The 26,663-nt window shown below is 38.7% G+C and overlaps 1 protein-coding gene across 4 annotated transcripts in view; it reads right to left on the bottom strand.

The window, feature by feature from the left end:
• Positions 1–16,712: 16,712 nt before the first annotated feature.
• NTN4 (netrin 4) overlaps positions 16,713–26,663 on the bottom strand; it is a 37,723-nt gene continuing 27,772 nt past the window's right edge. Inside the window, exons 6-10 of one of the 4 annotated variants that reach the window (XM_081958571.1) lie at positions 24,755–24,968; positions 23,661–23,764; positions 22,207–22,275; positions 19,805–19,975; positions 16,713–18,517 (exon numbers count right to left, since the gene is read on the bottom strand). In XM_081958571.1, coding sequence (XP_081814697.1) covers positions 18,384–18,517; positions 19,805–19,975; positions 22,207–22,275; positions 23,661–23,764; positions 24,755–24,968 — 692 coding nt within the window. In that variant the 3' untranslated portion in view covers positions 16,713–18,383. Of the gene's footprint in view, positions 18,518–19,804; positions 20,027–21,605; positions 21,699–22,206; positions 22,276–23,660; positions 23,765–24,754; positions 24,969–26,663 lie in introns of those variants that run through there. The other 3 variants (XR_014175820.1, XR_014175821.1, XM_081958572.1) reach the window with 3 other exon arrangements.

Genomic DNA, 26,663 nt, shown 5'->3' with positions numbered 1-26,663 from the left:
CTATGGGTGTATTAATTCTAACTCTTGTGTCCTCCCAGAATACTAGCATCCCTTCAGGCATCTGCCATCTGAACCACACCCCCTTCTGGTATAATTTCTTCGCTAACTGCGAATAGCTTTTTCTTTTTTCCCTCACTTTCTTGGGGATCTGTTTCAGAATGGTTATATGCCTGTCCTGGTATTTCAATTCTTGCCCCCTTTGTGCACTCAGAATCTCATCTCTTGTACTTTTTCTGAGAAATTTGATGTGTACCTCCCTGGGTACGTTATGTGCTCTAGCATACGCTGAGTTCACTCTGTAAACCAGGTCTATTTCCCACCCCATCTGTTGTTTCTCTCTGTGAATGTATTCAGCCAAGATACTTGTCATAATGTCCCTTATGTCTTCATCATCTGCTTCCACCACATTTTGAAATCTAAGATAAAAGGACATTCTCTCAAATTCTATTTTCATCTGCTGGGTATCAAGTTCTTTGTTCCCCTTCTGCATCCCTTCCATCCCCTCCCTCATCTCAGCCGTCCCACCCTCCAAAAGATCCAGTCTCTGTGAGTTTTTATTAATTTGAACCTGGTTCTCTTTAATTTCTTCTTTCATCTCTTTTAATTGTTTTTTATTTCCTCTTGCCCCTGTAGAATTTGTTGAAACATTTGTTGAAACTCAATCTCTGTAGATTTAGGTTGCATCAAAGCTGTTATCGTTGATTGTGTACTAGGACTGGACGTTGCAGATGTCGGTGCAGAAGCAGCAAAGCCAGGTTTTCCAGGAGGTGGTTTTTTAGGAGCCATTGTTTGTAGAGTGAGAAGATCAGTCAGTGCAGAGATTGGTCAGTCAGAAAGGTGAAACAACCAGGAGAGTCCAGGAGACAGAAGGTCCAGGCAGAAGAGGATTTTTCTAATCACCCTGGCAGTAGAGTAAAGTTTTTCAGACCAGGGAGTTCAAAAGGCAGGAATCAACAAGAGATTTGTCTGAGTAGCACGGAGACAAAGACCGGAAGCCTGAAGTTTTAAAGGTGGAGTCAGGTTTCAGAGCTCATAAAGACAACGAAAGTGTGCCATCTTGCCCTGCCAGCTTCGGGTTTGGAGGCATAACAAAGTTTTCAAAGTTCCCAAAAGCCTTCCAGATCATCCTTCCATTGTAGTTTTAAATTCAAAAATTCGCCATTACTAGGAGCGTGGCATCCTTAGTTGGCTCTCCCCCCTCCTCCTTCCCTTGGGGCTGAGAGCGAAATTGTTTCCAGCCGCCTGTCCGAGGGGGGGGAAAATCCCCCTCCCTCCAGTCGCGCTTCTCCAGCCAAGCCGAAAGTAGAGTTTAAACTGCTGGCAATTTTTCTGAGTTAGTGAAGGGGATGAGAGGGAGATGTCACCTCACCGCACCACAGCCGCGTCCTTCAGATCGTCTTTTTCTTCCGTCAGCCTCGCAGCGAAGACGCCGGAGCGTCCCCCATCATGCTCCCTGGTGCCTAGAGCGAGGCGGGGCCCCCCCACCAGCCGCCGCCAATTCCGGGGATCCCCCGCGGTGCCGCTCCTCCGGCAGGAGCCTCTACGGGGCGTCCTGTGCCCCCCAAGGAGTGGGGAGCCCACCGGGAAAGCGCGGGGCAAGCAAAGCTTGCCCGTCGCCGTCAGCCGCCGGAACCGGAAGCATGAGATAGGTCTATGTAGATTAGATTTTTGTTGTTTAGTAAGACATTGAGAAATATATAACGTGAGAAAAAGTATTGTTTAATTTGAGAAAAGTTTATTGTTTAATGTGAGAAAAGTTTACTCCTTATGGATTCAAAGAAAAAAGTAATAGAATGTTTTTTGCAACACGACATCAAAGAAGAAATTGGAAGAAGTTGGAAGAAAAATATGCATGGCTATAAATTAGATGAAGTGAGATTGAGCAGGAAATAGGCGAGGGTTGGGTAATAACTGTACTCTTTAATAGAGGGGACATGATGGCTCAGGTGTTAAAAACACTGAGCTTGTCAGCTAGAAAGCTGACAGGCTAGGTTTGAGATCCGAGCACCTCACAACAGGTGAGTGAGTTCCTGCCCCACTCCTGCCTCTCTAGCAGTTTGAAAGCATGCAAAAACGAGTAGATTAATAGGCACCACTTCAGTGGGAAAGTAACAGCATTAGCACCTAGAATCAGATATGACTGGACAGGGAAACCTTTACCCTTTAGCTTTACTCTTTAATATATTCATGAAGAAATATACAAAATGCTTTTGGTGGCATTAGAGATGCACTAGGGTGGGGAATGTATTTTTCTACATAGATGATGCCATTTTTTGGCTGAAAAACCATTTGCAACAAATATTAAATTGTGTAATGCAATGAGGAGTATGACTCTGATCATTAATACTAATTCAGGTGCTTGACAACTGGCATGTATTTATGATAGTTGGACTGTTCCAGGGTCACATTATCATTTGTAAATTTTCCAGCCATTTTCCAACAAGGGAACTCAATGAGTGAAGCCAGATTCACTTAACAACTACATTTGATTTTCTTAACAACTGTGGCGGAAAAGATAATAAAATGCAGCAAAACTTACTTAAGAAGTATCTTGCTTAGACTAATAATGGGAATTTTGGATGCAGTTGTTGTCATAAGTCGAGGACTACCTATACACCAGATAAAATTGCACTTCCCCTGAAAGAGCACATTTGCAACATGTAATCTGTACTGGAATTCCCACATGTTACAGTAGCAGATGGCTGAGGATGGGTACAATAGCAGGCATATTATATCTCTAATGCTGCTTGTGACCATCTTCAGCCATCATACCTCATGGCAGTCACCATTCATTAGTTTGGTTTTATATGGAACGACCTAAAAAGGGTTTGAGAAACTTCAATTCAGAGAAAATACACCAGCTTGACCGTGAAACAACACGCAGTATTCTGGCTAGGGCTAAAAGATATTGGTGGTTGTCAGTTGTTTTCCAGACATAATTTATGGTATTAGTATTAGTGTCTAGGGATCTAAAATGTGTAAAGTCTATTGTATCTTAATATAAATTTACCTTGAAGTATGAAGGTAAGAAGGTACCCTCTTAATGACTCCCTTCAATTTCCAAAATCTATTTATTGGGCCCAAAAGAAGAATGTTCTCCAATATTGCTCCCATGGTTTGCATCTCTGAAGCCAAAGAATACTATATAGTACAGCGATGGCGAACCTTTTTTGGCTCGCGTGCCACAAGTGGGGGGAGCGTGGGGGGGTCATGTGCGGGCATGCTGCACCCATAATGCAATGCGCCCCCCCCAGTGCGCATGCATGCACAACGCCCCCCCCCCATTTTTACATGCTTTTTTCACCTTCCCCAGTCTCCAGAGGCTTTATAGGAGCCTGGGGAGGGCGAAAAGAGCCTCCCCCCCGGAGGCTTCAGGGACCGTCCGGAGGCTTCCCTGACACCTTCGGAGTGCTTAAAACCACCCTCCGAGCAACCTGGAAGTGACTTCCGGGTTGCTCGGAGGGTCGTTTTAAGCGCTCCGAAGGCTTCAGGGAAGCCTCCGGACGGTCCCTGAACAGGCACGAAATGTGCGTCTCCATCACCCGGGCACGGATCGCCTCCGCCGCGCGGTGCCTCGGGCCCGGCGTCCTTGCGCCGCTCCGCCCAGCCTCGGTGTGCTCGCCAGGGCCCGGCCTTCACATCGCCACCGCCGCCAGGACGGGGTCGGCCGAAGGGAAGTCCGTTGGGCCTCAGCCGCGCCGCCCTTGCCGCCGCCTCATCCTCCTCCTCTAGCCGCGCCACGCCAGGCAGGCCGCGTAGCCGCCTCGATCCCGGCCTCGGGCGGCCCCACGCCGCATCGTGCTCAGCCCCGCGGGCGGCTCCGCCCTCGGAGCTCGGCTGCCTGCCGCCTTTCCCCTCCTTTGTCTCCCAGCCGGGGCGGCCCGCCGCCGAATTGCAACTATTGCCGCCGTTCATGGGACCCGCCTCTCACCCTCTTCCTCCGGTCGGCAGGTTCCGACTCGTTCACTGCCTGCTGGGCCCCGGCGCCGCGTTCGAGCCGGAGGGGGAAAGGAGGAGAAGGAGGAGGAGGCTGGGCTGGGCTTGGTTGGTCTGCGCCACCCACCCCCCGCGCCGCCTGCGCAATGGTACGATCCAGAACACTCCGAGCCGTCGCCTTGACAACAAAGCCCCCTTCGCTTTCCCCCTCCCCCTTCCCCCCCCTTTCGGCTTAATCCTTGTGACGCCTGCGCAAAGCCCCGAGGGGACGGATTCCTGTGCGGGACGCATGGCAGGAAGGCTATAGAGTCCCCCCTCCCTCCACCGTCCGGACGGTCCCTGAAGCCTTCGGAACGCTTAAAACGACCCTCCGAGCAACCCGGAAGTCACTTCCGGGTTGCTCGGAGGGTGGTTTTAAGCGCTCCGAAGGCATCAGGGAAGCCTCCTGACGGTCCCTGAAGCCTCTGGGGAGGGGCGGGGGAGGTTCTTTTCGCCCTCCCCATGCTCCTATAAAGCCTCTGGAGCCTGAGGAAGGCGAAAAATAGCTTTTAAAAAGGTGAACTCAGCTGGCCAGCGTGTGCATGCACACTGGCCAGCTGACAGGGCAGCGCCTAGCGTGCCCTGACAAATGGCTCCGCGTGCCACAAGTGGCACGCGTGCCATAGGTTCGCCATCACGGATATAGTATTTTTATACTGCTTTTCTCTTTCTGCTTTTTAGGAAGGGAGATATTACGGTCCTCTTCAGCCAAGTTTTTTCAGAATGATCTACTTTAATGGATTTCCAATTGTTTGTATATGCTTTGCTTTTATTGTTCACCTCTTTGATTGCACCATGTGCTAAAAGGCAGGCTAACAGTGTTACTGATGCTCTTACTACTTATGCTTCTACTCTTACTACGGTAACAATAATTATAGCATCACTGTGTTCATTTAGGGCCAAACCAAATGCCTGCATGTATATTAAACACCCGTTTTCTCTGCTGTAAACTGGGAGTAGTAGGCTACAGATGTAAGGGGAAAAATCTGTCCACTGCTTTTATTTTAATGTAACAGTGCACATCTCCTGTGATAATGCCAGCTGATTATTCTGTCAAGAAACAGGGTTATTATTATTTTTGATTAGTGCATTTCTCTTGTTTGAAAATAATTGAATATTTAAGACAGTGATGGACTGGATTTTAATTTAAAGAGCATAGTAACATTGATACTAGTAAATCTATTTGTGCATTAAAATGTGTTTCAAATCTTTCCCTGGAAAGGTATAAGTATAAGTATAAACCTTTTATAAGTTCCCTGGAAAGGATTTCTTAGTATTATAGTCTGTTTAGTAGGAATGGTAGCATGCTTTTTGGGTTAATTTATTTGCTTTTTTAAAAAAAAGTTGCTTTAAACAAGGCAGCACAACAATATTTAAGTAAACAAATCTGTAAGGACTAAATAGTTACTAATAGTGGTAGAATAACTGGAATAAGCATCTGCCCTGCAAAATTGAAATTATATTGGCCAGATATTTCCTTAAGAAATCTTTATAGCCTTTGACCAGATGATGGCACTCCATGATAACTTTTGCTTACATAAATGATTCCCACCCACCCACCCAAAATGAAGGAAAATATGTGTCCCATGTAGGTTCCAACATGGATGGATCACTAGTTTTCTGAACTTTTGGGTTTGTGCTGGAGCCCATCCTCAGGGAAATTCTCACCAAAATGTTTCCCCCCTTATAGATTTATAAGGTTAAATTTTCTTGAAAATTGTCATTTTTATACTTTTAAGATGTCATTAAAATAATTGTTTTTTATTTATTTATTAGATTTATATGCCACCCATCTTGTCTAGAATAAAAAAATGTGAAATAAAACATGGGTTTCAGAAATTATCTATATAATTTGATTCTGCCTTTCAATTAATAAGGGTCTCAAGACAGCTGAAAACAATTGAACATCCGACTATAATAATTTGGGTCCCATGGGATATGCTTTTTCTGTTGTGGTGCCCACTTTATGGAGCATTCTTTTCCACGAAATTAGATAATTAGCTCAATCCCTTTTGCTATTTCGGAACTTCCTTAAGACCTGGATTCATTATCAGGTCCAGGGATCCCAAGGAACTGGAAGCTTGTTTGGATGGTTTTATTGCTAAGATGGCCATTCTTATCGTCTATTTGCCTAGGACAGTGATGGTGAACCTATGTCACGCGTGCCACAGGTGGCACGCGGAGCCATTTGTCAGGGCACACGACGCGCTGCCCTGTCAGCTGGCCAGCGCGTATGTGCGCACTGGCCAGCTGAGTTCACCGTTTTTAAAAGCCATTTTTCGCCCTCCCCAGGCTCCAGAGGCTTTATAGGAGCCTGGGGAGAGCAAAAAGATCCTCCCCCGCCCCCCGAACGGGATGGTCCCTGAAGCCTCCGGAAGTCCTCCGGGGGGGGCGGGGAGGCTCTTTTCGCCCTCTCCAGGCTCCTATAAAGCCTCTGGAGCCTGGGGAGGGCGAAAAAAGCATGTAAAAAGGGGGGGAGTCGCGCCTGTTGTGCGCGCATGCACACTGGGGGGTCGCGCATTGCATTATGGGTGCAGCACTCTCGTACACGACCCCCCTGCGCTCCCCCCACTTGTGGCACGCGAGCCAAAAAAGGTTCACCGTCGCTGGCCTAGGATTTTTGTTTTTTTTTATCTGCTTGTATCTATTGTTTTTAATATCCATTAAAACACCACCCAGGGTCACTTTTTGAGAGATGGGCAGATATACAAATTTGATTAGTAAATAAATACAAATAAATGCTTATGAAGATTCTCAGTCATCCATGGTTGTCCCAAAGGTGCTTTTTCAAAAGGCAAGTGGACTTTGTCTTTCGTTGAAAACTTTTCTCATCCAAGAAGCTTCTTCAGTTCTGACTGAAAGGTGGAGGATGGAAGGATTTATATTCTTTGTTGTCATCTGATTGTTAGCACTCTTTCTGAGAGTTGTTGAGGCCACTTGGAGATTTATCTGTACATTCAGGGTCAGCTGAATAGTACAAATGGGTGTAGAATCTTCTTGGAATCCCAGGACAACCAAGAAATGTTCGGAGAATAGCAAATTTTATTTTTCAAAATATCCTCTTTACCACCTGCTTTCTGTGAATTCTAGGAACCTTGAACCCTTTGCAGTCTTTCCCTTTTTCATTAGTTAACAGTGGAGAACAAGTTACATAAACACAGTGCAGCAAAATAATGTAAATTCCAAAACAAAATGTAGTTTTGATTCAAAAGTTTTATAACAATGACAAACATTATAACAATGAAATCTAAAATTTTATCCAACTTTAATAATGTTTGAAATAAGTATATATGTACATAGGGAGATGAAAATAGAATTACTTTTTGATAGCTTAATTAGTCAATTTTACAGACTTTATTAATGTATAATTTCAGCATTATAGTTAAAAGTAATTTATTACAGAGAATTCACTAGTGGAGAATTATTGTAAAATGTTATTTTAATCTTCCACTAGATTTTTAAAATGATTTATTATTGTGTAACTACTATACATCTGTTTTCATTAGCTAGATCAGGGGTGGCGAACACGCGGCTCTCGAGCCGCATGCGGCTCCCGGCCAAAATGAATGCGGCTCTTTGCCTCTTATCATTATTTTGTATACTGTGGCTCTTTGCCAAGTTTGGATTTTGTTATGCTGCTTCTGAGGAGGGACCTCTGAGGAGAGATCTCCGAGCGCGTAGTCCCGCCCCCAGGCTGCGTCATCACGTCTCCCATCCCTCGGAAACAACTGCACGGGCCAGAGAGCGGGGGGACCTGTGTGCAGTGGTGGGTTCCTGCCGGATCGCACCGGATCGCGCGCGCTCCCTTTCGCGCTAAACCTGGATCGCGCGCTCCCTTTCAGCGCTAAACCCGGAAGTACGGTCTTGCCCCACCCCTGGCGACGTGACGACGCTTGCCTGCGCTCCACCAGCTCGGCTGGGAACGGAGACGTTTCTCTGCTCAGCAATGTCTTCAGTGGAGTGGTGGCAGCCTGGCAGGCTGAGCCTGCGTCCCTTTCAGGCGCTCCGCTCCGCTGAGGAAACGTCTCCGTTCCCAGCTGAGCTGGTGGAGCGCAGGCAAGCGTCGTCGCGTCGCCAGGGGCGGGGCAAGACCGTACTTCCGGGTTTAGCGCCGAAAGGGAGCGCGCGATCCGGCGCGATCCGGCAGGAACCCACCACTGCCCGTGTGTCACATGTTGTGTCTCGACATTGTCGCATTAAAAGACAGAACTCGCGGTACTGACATAAAAGAGGCAATGACTGCCGTTTTTAAAAAAGCGAATATGTCTTTTGAAAAACTCACCGCAATAGTCACCCTGCAGAAGACCGGTGTTAAAACAGATATAGCTGGATACGTGAAACAACTTACACAACTGCAAGAGAAGTTTACTTTGCGGTTTGAGGACTTGGACCAAAAAAGACCACTGATCACTTTTCTCATCGACCCGTTTAATGCTGACACCGACTGCCTGAAAACCCCACTTGTTACTGATGAGGCAGCGAGTGAACTAGAAATGATTGAGCTACATGAGGACGATAGACTGAAATCTCTTTTGAAGGAAGGCCATGTTACGTTTTGGAGAGCTGTGCCAACTGAAAAATACCCGTGTGTAAAAAGAGCCGCTCTCAAGCTGCTGTCTATGTTCTCGTCAACATACGTCTGTGAGAAGCTGTTTTCTACTTTGAAACACGTGAAATCAAAGCACCGGTCCATTCTGACTGACACTCATGTAAAGGAACTGCTCCCAGTGGCTACAACTGAATACAAACCTGATTTGCAGAAGATTACTGAAAACAAAAGATGCCAGAAATCCCACTGAGATTATCATCCCATCACTCCAACAAGGTAACAAAAAACACCTGACTGAGCATGTTATATTATGTGTTTAATATATTATTGTTAAAATTATATGCTTTTGTGTGAGTGTTTGTCTGTTTTGGCAGGTCACTGCGTGGTGTGGCTCTCTGACTCTCACAGTTTAAAATTTTGGCTCTTTTTGTCGAACTTGTTCGCCACCCCTGAGCTAGATCTTTCTACCTCTTAAACATGATATTACTTGCAATTGTATGAAGGCATCATATTTGAGGAGAAATTCCAGTCCCTCACCTGAATATATTACATTGCTAACATATTTTTAAATAATGAGGGACTATTTTCAAGATGATTACCTTTCCAGATTCCTAAATGATCAAAAAAATGGCACAAGTGAAAAATAAATATTTTTTGTTATTTAAATGTGGTTTATTAGATAGAGAGTTATTTTTTAAAAGAAATTAAGATAAACTGAGCTGGATTCAATGGCATGTTGTTAGTAGAATTGAATTCTCCTAAAAGACAGAGAAGAAAACCAGTTTGAACATCTGCTGTATCAGAAGGGGGCGATTTTGAAGGTGTAGAGAATATAACAGGCAGGAAGAGAATTGTAATTTCACTCTAACTGAAAGATAACATATAAATTATCCTTACATATCTGTTTTCCAATGTTGTCTTTCTCTTTCTAAAGTTATAAGCAATCATTTAAAGCAGCAGCCCCCAACCTTTTGGGAACCAGGGACTGATTCCATGGAGAGAGTTTTTTCCAGGGATCAAAGGGGGTGTGGTTCATGTGCTGCCTGCATCCTGTGGGTGGGGCTTTGCTTGTTTGAGCGGCCAGGTTTCTGGCATGCTGCAGAGGACCAGGAGTTGGGGACCTTGATTTAAGAAATAGCTCTTACAAAATAGTTACAGCATAATAGAAATACAAAAGCTGCAATCTTATAGAAAAATACATTGGATAAGCCTAAGAAGACAAGATTTTTCAAAGTTTCAACTTAAGATTCTCAGTGGATGCAAGGCCATTGTAAGGGGTTGCAATCCTTTTCTTACCTGAACTTTGAATCCAGAGCAGCTCACTCCAAACATGGAGACAAGGTGGAAAGATCTAAATTTGATTTGGCTTACTTGAAAACGTTTTCTTCTCTTCTTTTTTCTAGCTCAGTGGTTCTCAACCTGTGGGTCAGGACCCCTTTGGGGGTCGAATGACCCTTTCACAGGGGTCACCTAAGACCATCGGAAAACACATATTTTCAATGGTCTTAGGAACCGAGGCACCAATTTTATGGTTGGGGGTCACCACAACATGAGGAACTGTATTAAAGGGTCGCGCCATTGGGAAAGTTGAGAACCACTGTTCTAGCTACTTTAGCATAATACAGCCGTTCAACTCTCTACATAGAAAACAAATTCCCTGATTCTTTGTGAAATTCTTTCCATCTGCTTCTTGCTTTTTGAGGACACCCCCCCCAAAAAAAATCATATGTATTACAAAGCACCGAAAAGTTGTTGGCTTTGTGGTTTCATTTTAAATAGGAAAATGGTATAAATTTCTTTGCATCATATTTAAAGATAAAACTCTAGTTCTGTAATTAATTATATATCATGGCTCTGTTTACCCATATGGAAGAATAAAATGAGAAAACTGACAATATGTAGAATTGCTGGAAATAAGATATTCAGCAATTTGGGACTGATAACAAAAGATGCAGAGCCTTTTTTATTTTTCTCTTGAAAAAACTCTGTAACGCTATTTCTTGAATTTCTTTTTTCAGTCCCTGAAACCAAATCCAAATATCATTTTTCACCTCTTTTAAAATTATTTTTAGGTGACATTCAGATACTTGTTTTGCATGTATGCTATGTAATAACTGTGTTAATTTGAATGAAATACATTTACAATATTTGAATAGTTGACTTAAAGCAATTGTTCCATTCACATGAACAGACCTTTTAAGCTTCTCTGCCCTCTCTGCTCTGCTGTTGAATAAAATAATACAGAAAAGATCCTATTGGTGTGTGTGTGTGTGTGTGTGCGTGTGTGTGTGTGTAGTCTAACTTAAAGGTATTTGCTGAACCAAGAAAACTCAATAACTTATTGCTGCTTAAGTAGCTTAGTACAATATCTATAAATAACAGATTGAAAGAGCAGTACTTTATGGAAGAGTGTGTTGAAGCTAGACTCACTCTGCTGTCTCAACAACAGTAGGGCCTTTCCCAGACATACAGCAAGAAATCTTGCCACTGATGCAATGAGAATGGAATTGGTACAATTAGTTAGAACTTTCCTCCTCCAACTATGCTGCCTAGTATGCTCACACAACAAAGAGTTCAAGGTTTTTATTCAACACCCCCATCCCGCCCCAGATTTCCAAGTAGTACCCATGTTGAGTGAGTCCAGTCATTTAACTCAGCACAAGAGAGGCTAGGCAGAAATCCAGTCTCAACAGAAGACGAACAGAGTCCAAAGGCAGGATCAGCTTGTGGACAACCTGCTTTCCCAATTGTTGGGCCTCTTGCCTCATCCCACTTCTTCACTACTATGCTTCAGCTGCCCCAAAAGCTGTCTTTTAAGTGAAAGATACTTTATAGGTTTGCAGGTCCTCTTAGAATCCTTAAGGAGGATTTTTATATGTATTATGTTCAAACAAATGGGTAAAAATAATGTAAGGATATGAGTGGAAAAGTGCAAAAATACCGTATTTATGCATGTAATGACATTGGAGTATATATTTTTTTTGTTTCTGTAAAGTATGTGGCAGCTCAAGTGGCATAGTGATTCCATGGCCCCTTTCCTAATCATTGTAATATTGGTAGAAGACAAGACAATCACAGATCTTTTTCTTTGGAAAATTAGGGATAGAAAGAGTGATGGTATAGAAATGTCTTTAGAATTTTTTTAATTTAAGGAATAAATGTAGTAGAGAAAACTGATGAAAGATTAGACAGCATTTTTGAACAAATAACTCTTCCTAGCTTGAATTCCAAGTGAACGCATCCAAAGCTTTCATTCCCAATAACAATTCAAAAGGAACTAAGAAGATATTCTTGTTTAACATTCATAGAAATGACACTCATACCCAGATTGAAATCTTCAATAAAAATATATTTCATTAGGATGTCGTTAACTGGCTTGGCTTCAGAATAGAGAATATTGTGCTAATTTAGTTGGATATTTGGGGATTTTAGTTATGATTTGCTTTATTACTGTTTTTTGCCCAGGGACTAACTGAATAAAATTTAGTAATTCTCAATATGCTATTTCTTAAAACCATCAGCATACTATTTTCTCAAGAGATAATGATTTCGCTTTGTATGATGGTCTTTAGAAAATCTAACAAAATGTTGAAATGAAAACATTTAGGCATAAAACAGTGAAGGAGACAAACTTCACAGTTAAATAAAGCAATTGTGTTTGTATAGTTTGAAAAAAAATGTATTGGGTCTGTTGTTTGACTGCAGAGAAACACATACAGAGGTGGTAAAAATGTCAAGGTCATAATGTTCATGAAAGCCTTTTGACCAGTTAGGAATTTTTATTAATTCTTTAAATGCAAATACCATGGTACTGTGGACACGTTCCATACCTCCTGCAGAGCAAAAGGTGGAAAATTATAATTAGCTTTTCAGAAAGGAATGTTACATACCAAGAACAATCTAAATACAAATGTATCTCTTAAACTGAGAACTCTGAGGTTATCAATATTACAATCATCTCATTTTTACAGTGAAAGTAAGAGACTTTTGGGAGCAACAGAATTTGCTCTTGTTTCAGGGATGCTAAATAATTTCTTCACTTTTCATATATCAAAAGAGAAGAATACATATTTGCCAGCTTTGACAATTTAATGTTATATGTATTTCTGGAATACTTAATAGAATAGAATAGAATAGAATAGAATAATAAGAGTTGGAAGGGACCTTGAAGGTCTTCTAGTTCAACTGCCTGCTTAGGCAGGAAACCCTACACCACTTCAGACAAATGGATATCCAGCATCTTCTTAAAAACTTCCAGTGTTGGAGCATTCACAACTTCTGTAGGCAAGTCATTCCACTGATTAATTGTTCTAACTGTCAGGAAATTTCTCCTCAGTTCTAAGTTGCTTCTCTCCTTGATTAGTTTCCACCCATAGCTTCTTGTTCTACCCTCAGGTGCCTTGGAGAATAGTTTGACTCCCTCTTCTTTGTGGCAACCCCTGAGAAATAGGAACACTGCTATCATGTCACCCCTAGTCCTTCTTTTCATTAAACTAGACATATCTAGTTCCTGCAATTGTTCTTCATATTTTTTAGCGTCCAGTCCCCTAATAATCTTTGTTGCTCTTCTCTTCTTATTGAGAAATAACTAGTTTTCTGAGACATCTAGCGAATGTGGTTTTTTACAAGCCTTCATCTATTCAAAATACTTGGGGAATAGGGATGAAATGTACTATATGTCTGAAAATGATACAGAAAGGAGAAAAAAATTCCTTTCCCAAGTGGTTCTCCTCACAAATGTTTTTCTGGCTGCTGGGCTCATATAAGGAACATTTCTGTATCTAATTGGCTATCCCTAAACCTGTCTCTAATAATTGTGCTTAAAAAACAGAAAATCTTGGCCTTCAGAAGAATGTTAAAATTTGGCTTTTCCCCAAATGTTAGCCCCAAGATAGTAAGGGAGTTCAAGATATATATACATTTTAACATTTAACCATAATCCTAACAAAGCTAATAGGGTATACTTGTTTCTCCCCATTTTTTTCAAGTCATGTGAACAATAATCTATTAAAGCAAATTCTCTGGCATGAATCATACTGTCCTAAGAGTTAAATTGAATTTTTCCAGGTAATATGCAAGGCTAGAACACTGGGTAATATGCAGGGGTGGAATTCAGTCGGTTTGGACCAGTTCGGGGGAACCAGATGTTAATTTTAATCTGGTTTGCTGAACCAGTAGTTACAAGGACTGGCTGACCCCGCCCACCCCACCCCTCCCCTCCCAGGAGTCTCCATGTAGCCTGTTTTGGATGCCAGGTAAGTGCAGGACTGGCATGGAGGCTCTGGGAGGGTGAAAAACGGGCCTACCAGAAGTCCGGAAACAAGCCAGTTTCTGGCCTCCGGAGCTCGTGGGAAGCCATTTTCACCCTCCCAGAGGCTTGAGGAAAGTCTCCGGAGCCTGGGGTAGGCGAAAATGCCCCCCCCAATCTTGGAGCAGGAAGCCAACTAGGCCACGCCCACCCAGCAATTGGCCAGAGAACTGGTTGCTACAATTTTTCAATCCCACACCTGGTTATATGCCGTGTATGGTAATGGTAATAATTAAATTCACATAAAAGGCATTGTCAAGAGAGTCAGATAAATTCTAGCATTAAATCAAATCACAGCTAATACATATCAAAATAAGTATTGGTTATGAAGTATATTTTCTGCCGCTATCAAAAAAGCTACATTTAAAACCATAATATATATAAAATATATGCTTTATATATTATATATTATAAAATATATGCTTTATATATTATTAAATTAATAATAATCTTGATTATAATATGCAGTAGTTTATATAGACACAAGCACATATCCATCTTAATTCTTTGAACAATGATTGTGTGAATTGGGAAACTATTTATTTTCTATTTTGCATTTCTTCTGCAAACCATTAAATTGAAAACCATTATTTTAAACTAAGAAGTGCCAGAAAAGTTCTATATAAACAAACTAAGAAAGAGAGTAAATCAGTGGCTACTAGAAATGTGGGCTTTGGCTAACTTTTTCATATTTATTGAATAAGTCGTTCTGTTTTTGCACAGTTCTCCAAAAAGAATCAAGATGGAAATTATTGCAATAAAATATTGGTAAAGGATAGGTGAATATACCCCCTTAGCTTTTGATGGAGGACACAGCATAAGATAATGCTGACAAACTTGAAGATTGGGCACTGTTTAATAAAATGAAATTCAATGGTGAAATGAGTAAGGTTTAGGCAAGAAAAACGAAATGCACAGGTACAGTATAGGTGGTACCTTCCTCAATAGTAGTAACTGTGAGAGGGATCTTGGAGTCCTAGTGGACAACCATTTAAATATGAGCCAGCAGTGTGCAGCAGCTGCCAAAAAAGCCAACACAGTTCTAGGCTACATAAACAGAGAGATAGAATCAAGATCACGTGAAGTGTTAATACCACTTTATAATGCCTTGGTAAGGTCACACTTGGATACTGCATCCAGTTTTGGTCGCCATGATGTAGAAAAGATGTGGAGACTCTAGAAAGAGTGCAGAGAAGAGCAACAAAGATGATTAGGGAACTGGAGACTAAAACATATGAAGAACGGTTGCAGGAACTGGGTATGTCTAGTTTAATGAAAAAAAGGATTAGGGGAGGCATGATAGCAGTGTTCCAATATATCAGGGGTTGCCACAAAGAAGAGGGAGTCAAACTCTTCTCCAAGGTGCCTGAGGGTAGAACAAGAAGCAATGGGTGGAAACTAATCAAGGAGTGAAGCAACTTAGAACTGAGGAGAAATTTCTTCATAGTTAGAACAATTAATCAGTGGAACAGCTTGCCTCCAGAAGTTGTGAATGCCCCAACACTGGAAGTCTTTAAGAAGATATTGGCTAGCCATTTGTCTGAAACAGTATAGGGTTTCCTGCCTAAGCAGGGAGTTGGACTAGAAGACTTCCAAGGTCCCTTCCAACTCTGCTATTGTATTGTATTATATTGTATAAATGGGAAGCAAAGTAGGCAGGAGATGGTACTTTTCTTTTTTGACATTGCAAAAAGAGCACAACATTTCTGTCACAGTAGCAGCATACCTAGCTTCAAAATCATGGCATGCTAAATATTTTTATTTCTAATCTTTTGCTTTGTGCAGTAGATTACAGTGTGCTAATATTTCAGTATGTCTTGAAGTTTTTCCATATATAGAATATTTCCAGAAATATTTGCCTACTTATTTTTCTTTCTATGGTTCCCCACCCCTCTCTCATTAATGTGGAACAGTCATAAATATTTTCTTACTGAATTGTGGGAAAGGAATTGACCTTTCTGCAGGGTTAGATTTCAGAACTGAAGAAAACCAATAAGAAAATATAGAAACTTTGAGTAGCGGCAAATATGGTTGCTCATCTCTTCAGTGTGATCTTTAAGTAGGGGGTAGTTCTAAAAAAAAATCACTTGTATTTGAATGAATATCTAAAAATATAGGCTGCAGATTTGTTCCAAAACTATTGGTTATTTATGGCAATCCTAGCTCTCCATTTAGATACTGTAGTAGAATTAGATTCTCTGTCATATATAGTAACAGGAAGATGTAGTTCACTGAAGTAATTATATTAAAATTCAACCTCCTTCATGTAATTTCTCACTGAAAACCATCTAGGCACTTGTATACTTGCAAGACCGATATATGTAACCAAATATAGTCATTCAAGTGAAAGGTGATAATTGTCAATCAAGTGTAATTGGTAAACATCTTTCATTTCATTGCAACCTAGAGAGGAGCAAACCAACCCTTCACAGAAGGAGCAAGTTGCTGCAAATAATTTCATACAGTTTTTTCTTATTTAAAATTTGAAAGATCATCTAAATGACTACAGAAGAGCTGTTATTTGTACAGAACTGTGACACTTTCCCTCATATATTACAACTAATTTCAAGCAGGAATCTATGATGCTTGGCATTTAGTTCCACAATAGAAATAAGACTGCAATCCTGTATCCATGTATCTTGGAGTAAGCTCTGTGAGTCTCAGCAGGACTAATTTATCTGTTAATGGGTATATATTTGCCCGTAACCATCATGTGTGGGAAGAATCTCATTTGTCTTAGTCCTAGTGACCAGTATCACAACTTGAATACATAGAAAATTTACTGGTTTTCAATTATTTTACATTTAAGATTTTGACAGGTTATAATATTGCAAAAACATATCATGACAATTTTTAGAATTGTAACATATTTATTATATACATAAGATGGAAAACAACATCTAAAACAGTATCAATTTTAAAAATCTATAGGATCACTGTAAGATCAGGGCAATGAGAGGACACACTCAGGTTCAAGGCAACAACAGCTCTTTATTCACAGACAAGTATGTACAATCTCTCCTTTTATAGGGAGCTGTCAGACCTCTCAACCAATCAGGTTAAACCTCTGTTCCTGCCTAAACAGAGGACTGGAGTGGAAACCACGGTAGCTTGTGTGGATATCTAACAATCACAATAAAAAATAACAGATGAGCCATGGATGACTGTTTTATTTACGTTGTATGGTGCCTTTGCTTTTATTTTTTCTATGTTCATATAAATAGAATATGTTAGTCAGTGCTTGTGTTAACAGAACAGTGTAGATACCAGTGATGAAGTTCTTGATATATAAATATATGCAATTTTGGAAGAGTATGTACACCATATGTAGAAGCAGAAGATGACAATTAGAAAACAGTTTAAGTCTAAATATTACAAAACTAGAAGCTAAGGCCAGCATAATGCTGGGCAAGTTCACCTCATTTTTCATAAACTTCCATTATTATTTTTTATGTTTATGAAGTCTTATCATAACTGATATCAATCAAATCAAATTATCATTTTGAGGTTGGGGCTCCACTGTAAATATATTCTTTTTCACAAGTTATTTTAGTTTTTCTGAATGGCTTTTGCTATGTTATAAGGAAAGCAGTAGTTTAGCAAGTTTCTGTTCCCTCATTCTTTCTCTTGTGCTGTCCCTGTTCCCCAATATTAGATTGCTCACACTTGAAGTGGGCAGGCAATAAAGTGCTTTATACGTAAAATATTTGAAGTCAAAAAATTCTAATAAAGGGATAGATTCCATTTTCATTACGTTTTAAGTGCTCACGACTGCAATATCCCACACAACCCCAAAAGCCATTGATTTAACCAACTTGAGTCTGCATTCTTTTGTATTTCAGTGGAGATCCTATATACTGCTTTAAAAAAGACCACTAATACATTGGTCATTTCCATTTATATCTACAGAAACCTGAATATAAACCTAACCAAATTCCCCTTTATGATTACAATACACCGACGAAGCATTCGGTTAATCTCATTCGTTACAACAGTACAAATAACAGCAATTACTTTATCCATCACAAGTGTATATACATATTTCCAAAGAAGAAAATGAAAGGTTCAACTTTTAAATTATCCATAAAATTTTTGTGCGGCTTAAATAAAACATTTAAATTGGATATTAAATCTATATTGATTATGAGAACTTTAAGGAAGTAATGACAAGGCAAATTCTGCCAAATTAATGGGTTTTACTTTTAAGCACTGTACCTTGGTCCAGTCAAAAAAAAAACTGTTGAGGAAATTCTGTTCATAAAATGCTTTAACCACACTAAACTGATGATTGTTGATAAAATAAAAATGTTAGAGTTGGAGGAATGCAGAAGTGGCTGTATACCATATTACCACACTTTTGGATTGTTACGTTTAGTTCATACTTTTCATCCTATTGCGTAGAATAAGAGGGTTGTGTAAGACGGCTCCAACAATTTCTGCAATCTGAAATAAGATGTTTTGAGTCAAGGTGAATGGGCTATGAATTAAAGTTCTTTTTATACTACATTTGGCACTGTTCCCTCACATTCCAGTTTTAATCTCAGAAGTTTTTCATGAAGTTTTACACGTAAAACGGGAAATCTTTTTTCCCAGAGCTGATTTCCACTGGTGAACAAAGCTTTTCATATTGACTATCAGTCTGCTTGTACGAACATCTTCATATCCAGCCACAAGATATTTCAATCCTGCCGATAAAATAGACATATCTTAATTATTTGTGCTTAACATATATTGAATAAATATTACCGTATTTTCGGAGTATAAGATGCAGCAAGATTTTGGAGAGGAAATTTAAAAAAAAAGTTTTTCCACTCTGCAAACGTCCCAAAAGTGGCCTGTTTTTTGTAAAAACGGGCCCATTTCCCCCCCAAAAAGGGCATGAATAGCCTTTAGGGAGCTTGTAGAGTGCTCCAGGGGGGGGGGGATGAGCAAAAAACAGCCCATTTTTCGTTAAACAAAAGGGCACGGATAGCTTTTAAGAAGCTTATAGAGTGCTCCTGGGGGCTGGAGGGGGGGGGGTAAAGTGAGCAAAATACGGGCCAATTCTTGCTCATTTCTGCCCTCCCCAGCCCCCAGGAGCTCTCTAAAAGCTTCCTAGAGGCCCTGCACAGCCATTTTGGTGATGGGGGCAGGGTTTCAGGGGGCAAAAAATGCTGTGTTCAGTGTATAAGACGCACCCAGATTTTCAGCCTCTCTTTTGAGATAAAAAGGTGCGTCTTATACTCCGCAAAATATGGTACTTATGGGGAAAAAATTAATTAGAAGAAAAGGAGAAATAATGTACATGAGAGTACTGCTGTAAACTGTCCAGAGTCACTTCAATGAAATAGGTTGTGTGGAAATGTAATAAATAAAATTAAAATAAAGTAGTTTTAGATAGAATTTTCATCATGTTTATTGTAACAAATGCAATGCTCGATTGTCAGTTAATCAATATATTTTTGCTATTGCTGTGTGCATAATATTGTCAAGATGATGTCAGTATTATTATAGCGACTGTCATTTACAAGAGATTGTATTTATATATCTTTTAAATAAAACATGTTTGCTTCATTAATTGTATGGCTTCAGCAAAATTACATGGGAAAAAGCATAACACTTCGTTAATTAAAGTAGCTATAGAACAATTTTTGTTTCTCTAAAAAATAAGTTACCTGCACTATTTTATAGGTTTAAGTCGAATTTTGCTGGGAGTGTAGAAAATCCACACTGATAAAAATAATTAGTACATATTATAATGGGTAAGCAGTGAGGGAAATGCTTAGTATTGTATTATATTAAATTGTTTTAACAGTATATAGGCAGTATGGCAGTTTCATTTTCAAAAACATCAAGCTTTTTTTAGCACATGGAACAAAATGAAATTTATATAATATACAAACAGTGCAATATCTATTTAGTTATCTGTATGAGTTATATAATCAATTATATATAATTAAAATTTTATAAAATAAATATATCTATAAACCTACCAGGATTAAGTATTGGGCAGGTACAACCTCGATTAGTCCATGATTCTGGATAAAGAATCCGTTTTCCTTGGACAATCTTCAGTTTTGTAGATTTCAGTACTTTCTGGATCATCACATTGACCTCAGCATGAGACCCTTTATCATGAGCAGACAAAATCTTTGCCTTTACCACTGTGGGAAGACAATTTCAGAAGGAAGAATATATCTTCTCTTTTTATTCCACTGGAATGGAATGAAACATAAATATTGACTAAAAGCAATGTGCAGCGTAAATCTTTAATACAAGGGTTACAACTATAATGGAGCCTGCCCATCATGGTCATGGGTTGAAAGGAAGTTGGGAGGACCCTAAGTGAATCATGTTAAATGAATGAGTCCTAATCCGTGCTCTCCCCAATGCATTCATTAAATGAATCGGGATTGTTAAGTGTAAATGGTGTACCTTAGGGTGGGGAAGACCATGGATGGCCTAATGAAGGAACAAGACCACCTGCCTCTGGTGTCCCAAAGCCTCCTCCCACCCACTGAGACACCCAATGCTCTGCTTCCCACTCTTTGTGGTCCTCATAGCTGATTGGGACTGCTCTGTACCAATCCCCTGTCACCAATTAGTCACTTTTTAAAGATGCCAGTGCTCAGATGTCAGAGTAGGGAAGGAGGACAGGCCGCTCCATTGCCGAACAATGTGGCAGAAAAGCGGCCAAGTTTTTCTCAGACACTGGCAAAACTCAGAAAACGTACGGTAGTTAGAAACCTAGAAATAGTTCTGTCATCACAAATAACTGCCAGAAGTAAAGTGACATAAAATAGGGAAGAATAGAATTGATTCCATACATCCAATCATACATTTTTCATGGAACATGCCTTATTAAAAGGACACATACCAATAATAAAACATACAATCAGTTGGAAAGACTATAACTAACACTCAAAATATGTTGGTAACTTTCACAATTTATTAAAAAGAAATTCCCAAATCAGCCTTGCAGTTGAAAAATGTAGTGTCCTCATAAGCAATTTTCCATTTTGAATGAAGTTGTCTGCATAATTAGTACATCATTTTACACTAATATCCAGTTCTGCTAATATTAGGAATAGTCCCTTTCATACATGCTATTATGTGTATTTTTTCCTGGTATTTTAACATATTTACTGCTGATATCCGCATCAATATGGGGACCTCTACAGGATTTATACTGAAGATAGGATCTGCTGTAGGAGCAGAGGGAAATCTGAAATCTGCTATTTTTTTAAATTGTCAAAAGAAAGTCGTCTTTATCACAATAGGATTTGCTATTGATGGTATATTTTGTGCATCTAACACATCATAAGATTCTTCTCTATTCCATTTTAACAGTGCAGCAGAGAGCAGCTTGCAGTTTTTTTAATATGACCACAACACATTTGCCTTCTCCCTTATTCTTTTTCTGAACATCCAGTAAAAAAGGAAAATATTGTGACATCAATCATATATTATTTTTGTTGCTGTTGCACTTGTTCAGAATGCTGCCTTGGTAGCTATAATTCGATGCATGTTATTTGCCTTGAAGTAATTTACAGTAAAAGTTTGGGACCATAGAGCTTATTATTGATTTCTCCTCAGGCTACTTTTCAGTTTAGTCAAGAATAAGAGAAGAAGAAATCCATGTGTTGCTTCCTTAAAGTAAAACATATATAGTTGTAACAAATGCAGTTTCCTATCTGAAAGGAGCAAACTATTTCTCCAAGCGAGCGTCCTACCCTATAAAGATCAACAACAAAGATACTTAAAATCATGGTAGAAGTCAAGATACCTTCTTACCTATGTAGTATAAAACCATTTCTATTTATTTTGGTGAATCATGCTTGTAGAATTAAAGAATTTGAAATGAATAAATGTCTGCTAAAGAATCTTCTGCAAGAGAAAAAAATATGTATTTGAATCCTGCTGCAGTTGCCAACTGATTTCTTGTAATATCTCTGTCCTTAACACTTGTCTGATTTCATTTCCTTGTCAGGAAATTTTTTGTCCAATTAAGTACTGGGCAGGTGCAACAGCTAAAAACACTGGAAACTTGCCAAGAAAAACCTGATAATTTTTGTACTTTCCGGTCTATAGAACAATCAAAATGGTACATTAATAGCTTCTTAATATCAGGATACACAATCCGCATAAATATAAATAAAAAAGTAGAATTTAGACATTGAAAAGTGTTTATAATCTACCCCAATTTGTTTATTAGAAATGAACACAAATAGCATATCTATAACTAACTATCTATCTATCTATCTATCTATCTATCTATCTATCTATCTATCTATCTGTATGTATGTATATATGTATTTGTGTGTGTGTGTATATGTATGTATATATCTGTACATGTGTGAAACATATGTGTGTATATGTATGTATTTTGACTCACCATATGTATATTTCATGGCACAAAAGATCTTAAAATTTTGCAAAACTTGGTCTTTACATTCACACTTGCCTGTGGAAACACCAAAACATCTGTTACCATGAATCACCAACACTTCTAACTGCTATTACAACATATTACGAACCGCAAATGAATGACATTGCTGTCCATATTCCCTGAACTGAACTTGGAAGGAACATATTATATAAAAGAATATACAATTACTTAATGTATTGTAATTTGGAAGGATACATTTCTTTAAAGAAATTGATTATTTTTACATGAAAGATTGTGTGTGTATCATGGTGAGACTGCAAGGCCTGAATTGCTCAGAATATTTGAAGATGTTCCTGGAAGTCTTAATAGGCCACCAATGGGGAACATTTTGAAGGAGGTTAATTTTGGAATGGATATTTCTGAAATTCCAGCTATGCATTGGATTGAATTGCCCACAAATACTAATTGCAGTGGATAGACTATGGGAGGGGGTGTGTCTCCTGTTGTGTCAGAGGCATCTGGATGACTACTATGAGAAACAAAATGCTGAAACAAGAAGTAACTCTTGGCCTAATGCAACAGGACATTTCTTGAGTTCTTGTGGAGTTCTTCCCAGGTTTTCAAGAGTTCCTTGTTCGTTTCATAAAAGAAATGGAAAACTTCAGAATATATTCTACTACTACCAACAATTCTAAAGTTTCTTCAAGAAAAAAAACTTATGACAGGTTAAATCAGTCTAAATCTTCTGACACTTCATAGTTTCTCTGTGTGGCGTTCTTAATCATTCTAACAATAATTTCTCCCTTCAGTTAGATGCACTAGAAAGAATAGAAAAATGAAAGTACTTAATATTTCTGCCCAATCCAGCAATTAAATATGAATAAATATTTTGTCGATGTGAAATCACAAGGGGTAGTTTACACAATCCTGCAGGCAATGGTTTTAATGAGATACTCTTTCTTTTAATATACCAAGTTAAAACTTTAGAAGGAATTGATTTGGGGAAAAAGAAAAGAAGCCTACACTGATACACATAAAAGTCTAAAATTAATAATGGAAACCTAATAACATTAATTACTTATTTGCATAAAAAAATGGGTTTCAGTTAATGTTCATTCCAGAAAAAATGATTGGAGAGAGTTCATTGGGGCCAGGAAGGGGAATGTGTCCCTCAGAAAAGCAGTATATTTCCTCTTTAATTAAAAATTTTTAAAAAATATTTTGGAAGAAAAGCAGTATCTTGCCTACCCATACCCCAATTCTTGCTCAGTTTACTCTTAATTTTCTGGCTTTTTGAAACAGGCCTAGAAATCTGGGTAATGAAAATCATTTCATTTGGTCTTTTATTTGTGACCTGATGGTTTTCCCACTATTTCTTAAAATCAACTTTTCACTGATTATTAAACAGTAAGATTATCCTCCTAATGAGATGACTAGCAGGCCTGCGAACACATTCTTACCGGAATGCCGAAGAGCAGAGTATCCTTGTTCCTCCTCCCACTCCCAATCTATTTCACTCTTGTTACGTGTAGGGATTTCATGGTACCACTCTCTGTCTCCATTGCTAAAAATCAAGGAAATAATGTGAAATATTTCTTATGAAATCAGTTCAATTCAGTTCAAGTGTTATTATAGAGAACTGTCTTCATAAGATTTAGAGAATCAGAAGTAAGTTAAAAAACAATCATGTTAAGAATTTATATGTCATATTCTTAATCAGCATTGTTGTTTTCTGTTTGTTTATTTTAAAACCCTCTATAGAGACCCGGACTCATTTAATTTCTTCATCAAATATTCTAAATTGTTTTTTTGCAGAAATACAACCAAATCATCAGCAAAATCCCTCAGTTTATAAACTTCCTTCTTAATATTTATACCTCTTATTTTTCCATCTTGTCTGATATCTCTATTCAAAACTTTGATCACCAAGATAAACAGCAAAGGAGACAAAGGACATCCTTGTCTCGTAACCTTCTAATTTCACATGAGTTAGGTCACCATTAATAATAATTTTTGCTTGCTGTGATGTGTAAACAACCTTGACCCACTTGAATAAAATTCCCACCAAAGTCCATTTCTTCCAGGACTTTAAACAAAAAAACCAATTTAAGTTGTCAAAGGCCTTTTGAATATAATCATGGAAAATTATGATTTTCCCTTGATAGAACAAAATTGTTCAGATGACAATTGTTCCAAGCATAACCTCAAGAGATTTATCAGGTCTCAACTTTCTCTAATCCAACATATATGGAGACACTTTGGGAACAAGGCATGCATTCACTGATGCTACCTTTTGGGACAATGATATAGTTTAATACATTCAGCTACTTTCAAATCTTAATGGTTCAAGCCGAATAGCAGAAAGAAAAGCCATGATGTTGATTCTGTATATCTTGCAGTCAAGTACTACTAAGCTTTTTTATTTTTGTTCATAAAATAGCATGAATCTGTTTGTAAATTTGGACTGTTTTTTGACCTCTACTTCAGACACAGGATTATTAAAGGTAAATTCCTGTCCTTATGATAAGCCAACTTGTTCAGTTTTTCTACTCACCTGTTGATGCAGTCTCCATTGATTGAATCACAATTTCCTGCACAATCACATGGTCGACAGCCATAATGTCCAAATCCCCAGTATCCTACCATACACCGATCACACTGGGTACCAGACACTCCAGGTTTGCAGGGACAATCACCATTGCTGGGGTCACAGAAAGTGCTGTTGCTAAAAGGAAGCATGGCTGATCCAATGGGGTTGCAAGAGCACACTGCAATTTCAGAACATGCATATGAGGGATTGCTCTTCATATTCAATAGAAATGACAGCTTGCTTTCTTTGCGTATTGTTCCTCTTGGTTATTTTTTCCTGAATATTTAATTTATTTATAATATCCAGGGGAAATATTCCTCTAGCGTCTTCCAAATTTTCCTCTAAAGTTTCTCTTGAAAATTATGCCTATATCCATCTCTTCTCAAATATATGAGTTTACAGTTACAGACAAAGCAAAAAAGGTTAATTAAATGAGTACATTTCAATCCCAACAATATAGAGAGGGGGGTCATTAGTTCAAGAAGACATGTATAAATTAGGTGTATGAAATAATGCACACATTATACAGCAAGGACTTTATTCTCATATGAACTCATGTAATAGATCTGTAATACTAGAAATAAACATTTGAAGAAAAGGCCAGTGTATAGATAAACATTTTACTTCCCATTCCTCTAGTATCTCTGCTCATTACATTGGTTTCTCTGTTTCTGTTAACTAGAACTTCATGCTTTAAAGGTGTCTGATTCCATCATTTCTGATTTGGCTATAATATTACATATTATTATTTAGATCTTTTTTTTGGCATTACTCTACAAACTCTGGTGCTTCTAATATTTTGAAAAGATCAAATTCATTTTAATGTTGTATCTATAGTTGAGAGTTTTTATATTATTTGTTTACCACTTTATTAACAGGGAAAGCAACTGTATAACAAATGCCAAATGGTACCTTTTTATTAGCTGTATGAATTACATTTGGCAAAGTTTATAAAAAAAGATATAAAGAGCTAAATACTACCAGAATCTGTAATTATATCTCTACTTAATTGGAAACTGAGATTATGGATTCAAACAAACCGATTTCTGACAGACATATATAATTATTTTGTATTCTTGCTTGTGTTTACTGACTTTTAAGAAAAACATTTACATTTACAAATGCAATCCCCACTTTTTAAAAAAGTGTTCATTGCTGTTTTGTTGTGTTTTTAAGAATGAAGTATGGAAAAAATATATGTTGCCCAGTGTTACTAATTTTCATTATGTGATTAAGATATCCACTAATAATTTTACCTGTGTATCTTTAAATGCTGATAATATTTTGAAACTGTTTCATTCTAGTTGTTTACTCTTGCTGGGGAGTTTGATTATTTTTGCCTGCTATTAATTCTTAAATTAAAGATTAAACATGGGCTAGCATTTTTAGTCACTTTTAGAATTCTGCATGAAAACTTTGGTTAGTTAACGAACTAATTCCAATGGAACAATAAAATTATAAATATGAGGCCTGGGTAATGCTATAGGTTTAAATTGGGGGAAAATACTTTTGGAGCATATAGAGCATCTATTTGCAATTCATTAAAGGAGACGTGTAATTTGTCAGGATTGTGTAGCTACTTTAAGGAATCAAACAAAGCCTGTTCAATGCATTGTAGATAGAAGTTGTGTTCACTATACTCTATATTCCTAAACTGCTCTTCTAAACTGAATCCAAAGCACTGCACCATCATCTTCATGCATATCATACAATCCTTCTTAATGGAAGCTCTACATTATATAAATAATTCTGACCACTCTATTTGCCTAGGTTGAGCTGATCAAATTCATGGTTGAGCAGAAATGTAGTTGAGATTGAATTAAAACCCAGGTTCCCTTGTTCCAACTTTATGTTGCATGGATATTGTGTGCAG

This window comes from Natrix helvetica (assembly GCF_964273705.1).
Source record: "Natrix helvetica genome assembly, chromosome: 6".
NCBI lineage: Eukaryota > Metazoa > Chordata > Lepidosauria > Squamata > Natricidae > Natrix > Natrix helvetica.
This window is presented reverse-complemented; position numbering and strand designations above follow the sequence as displayed.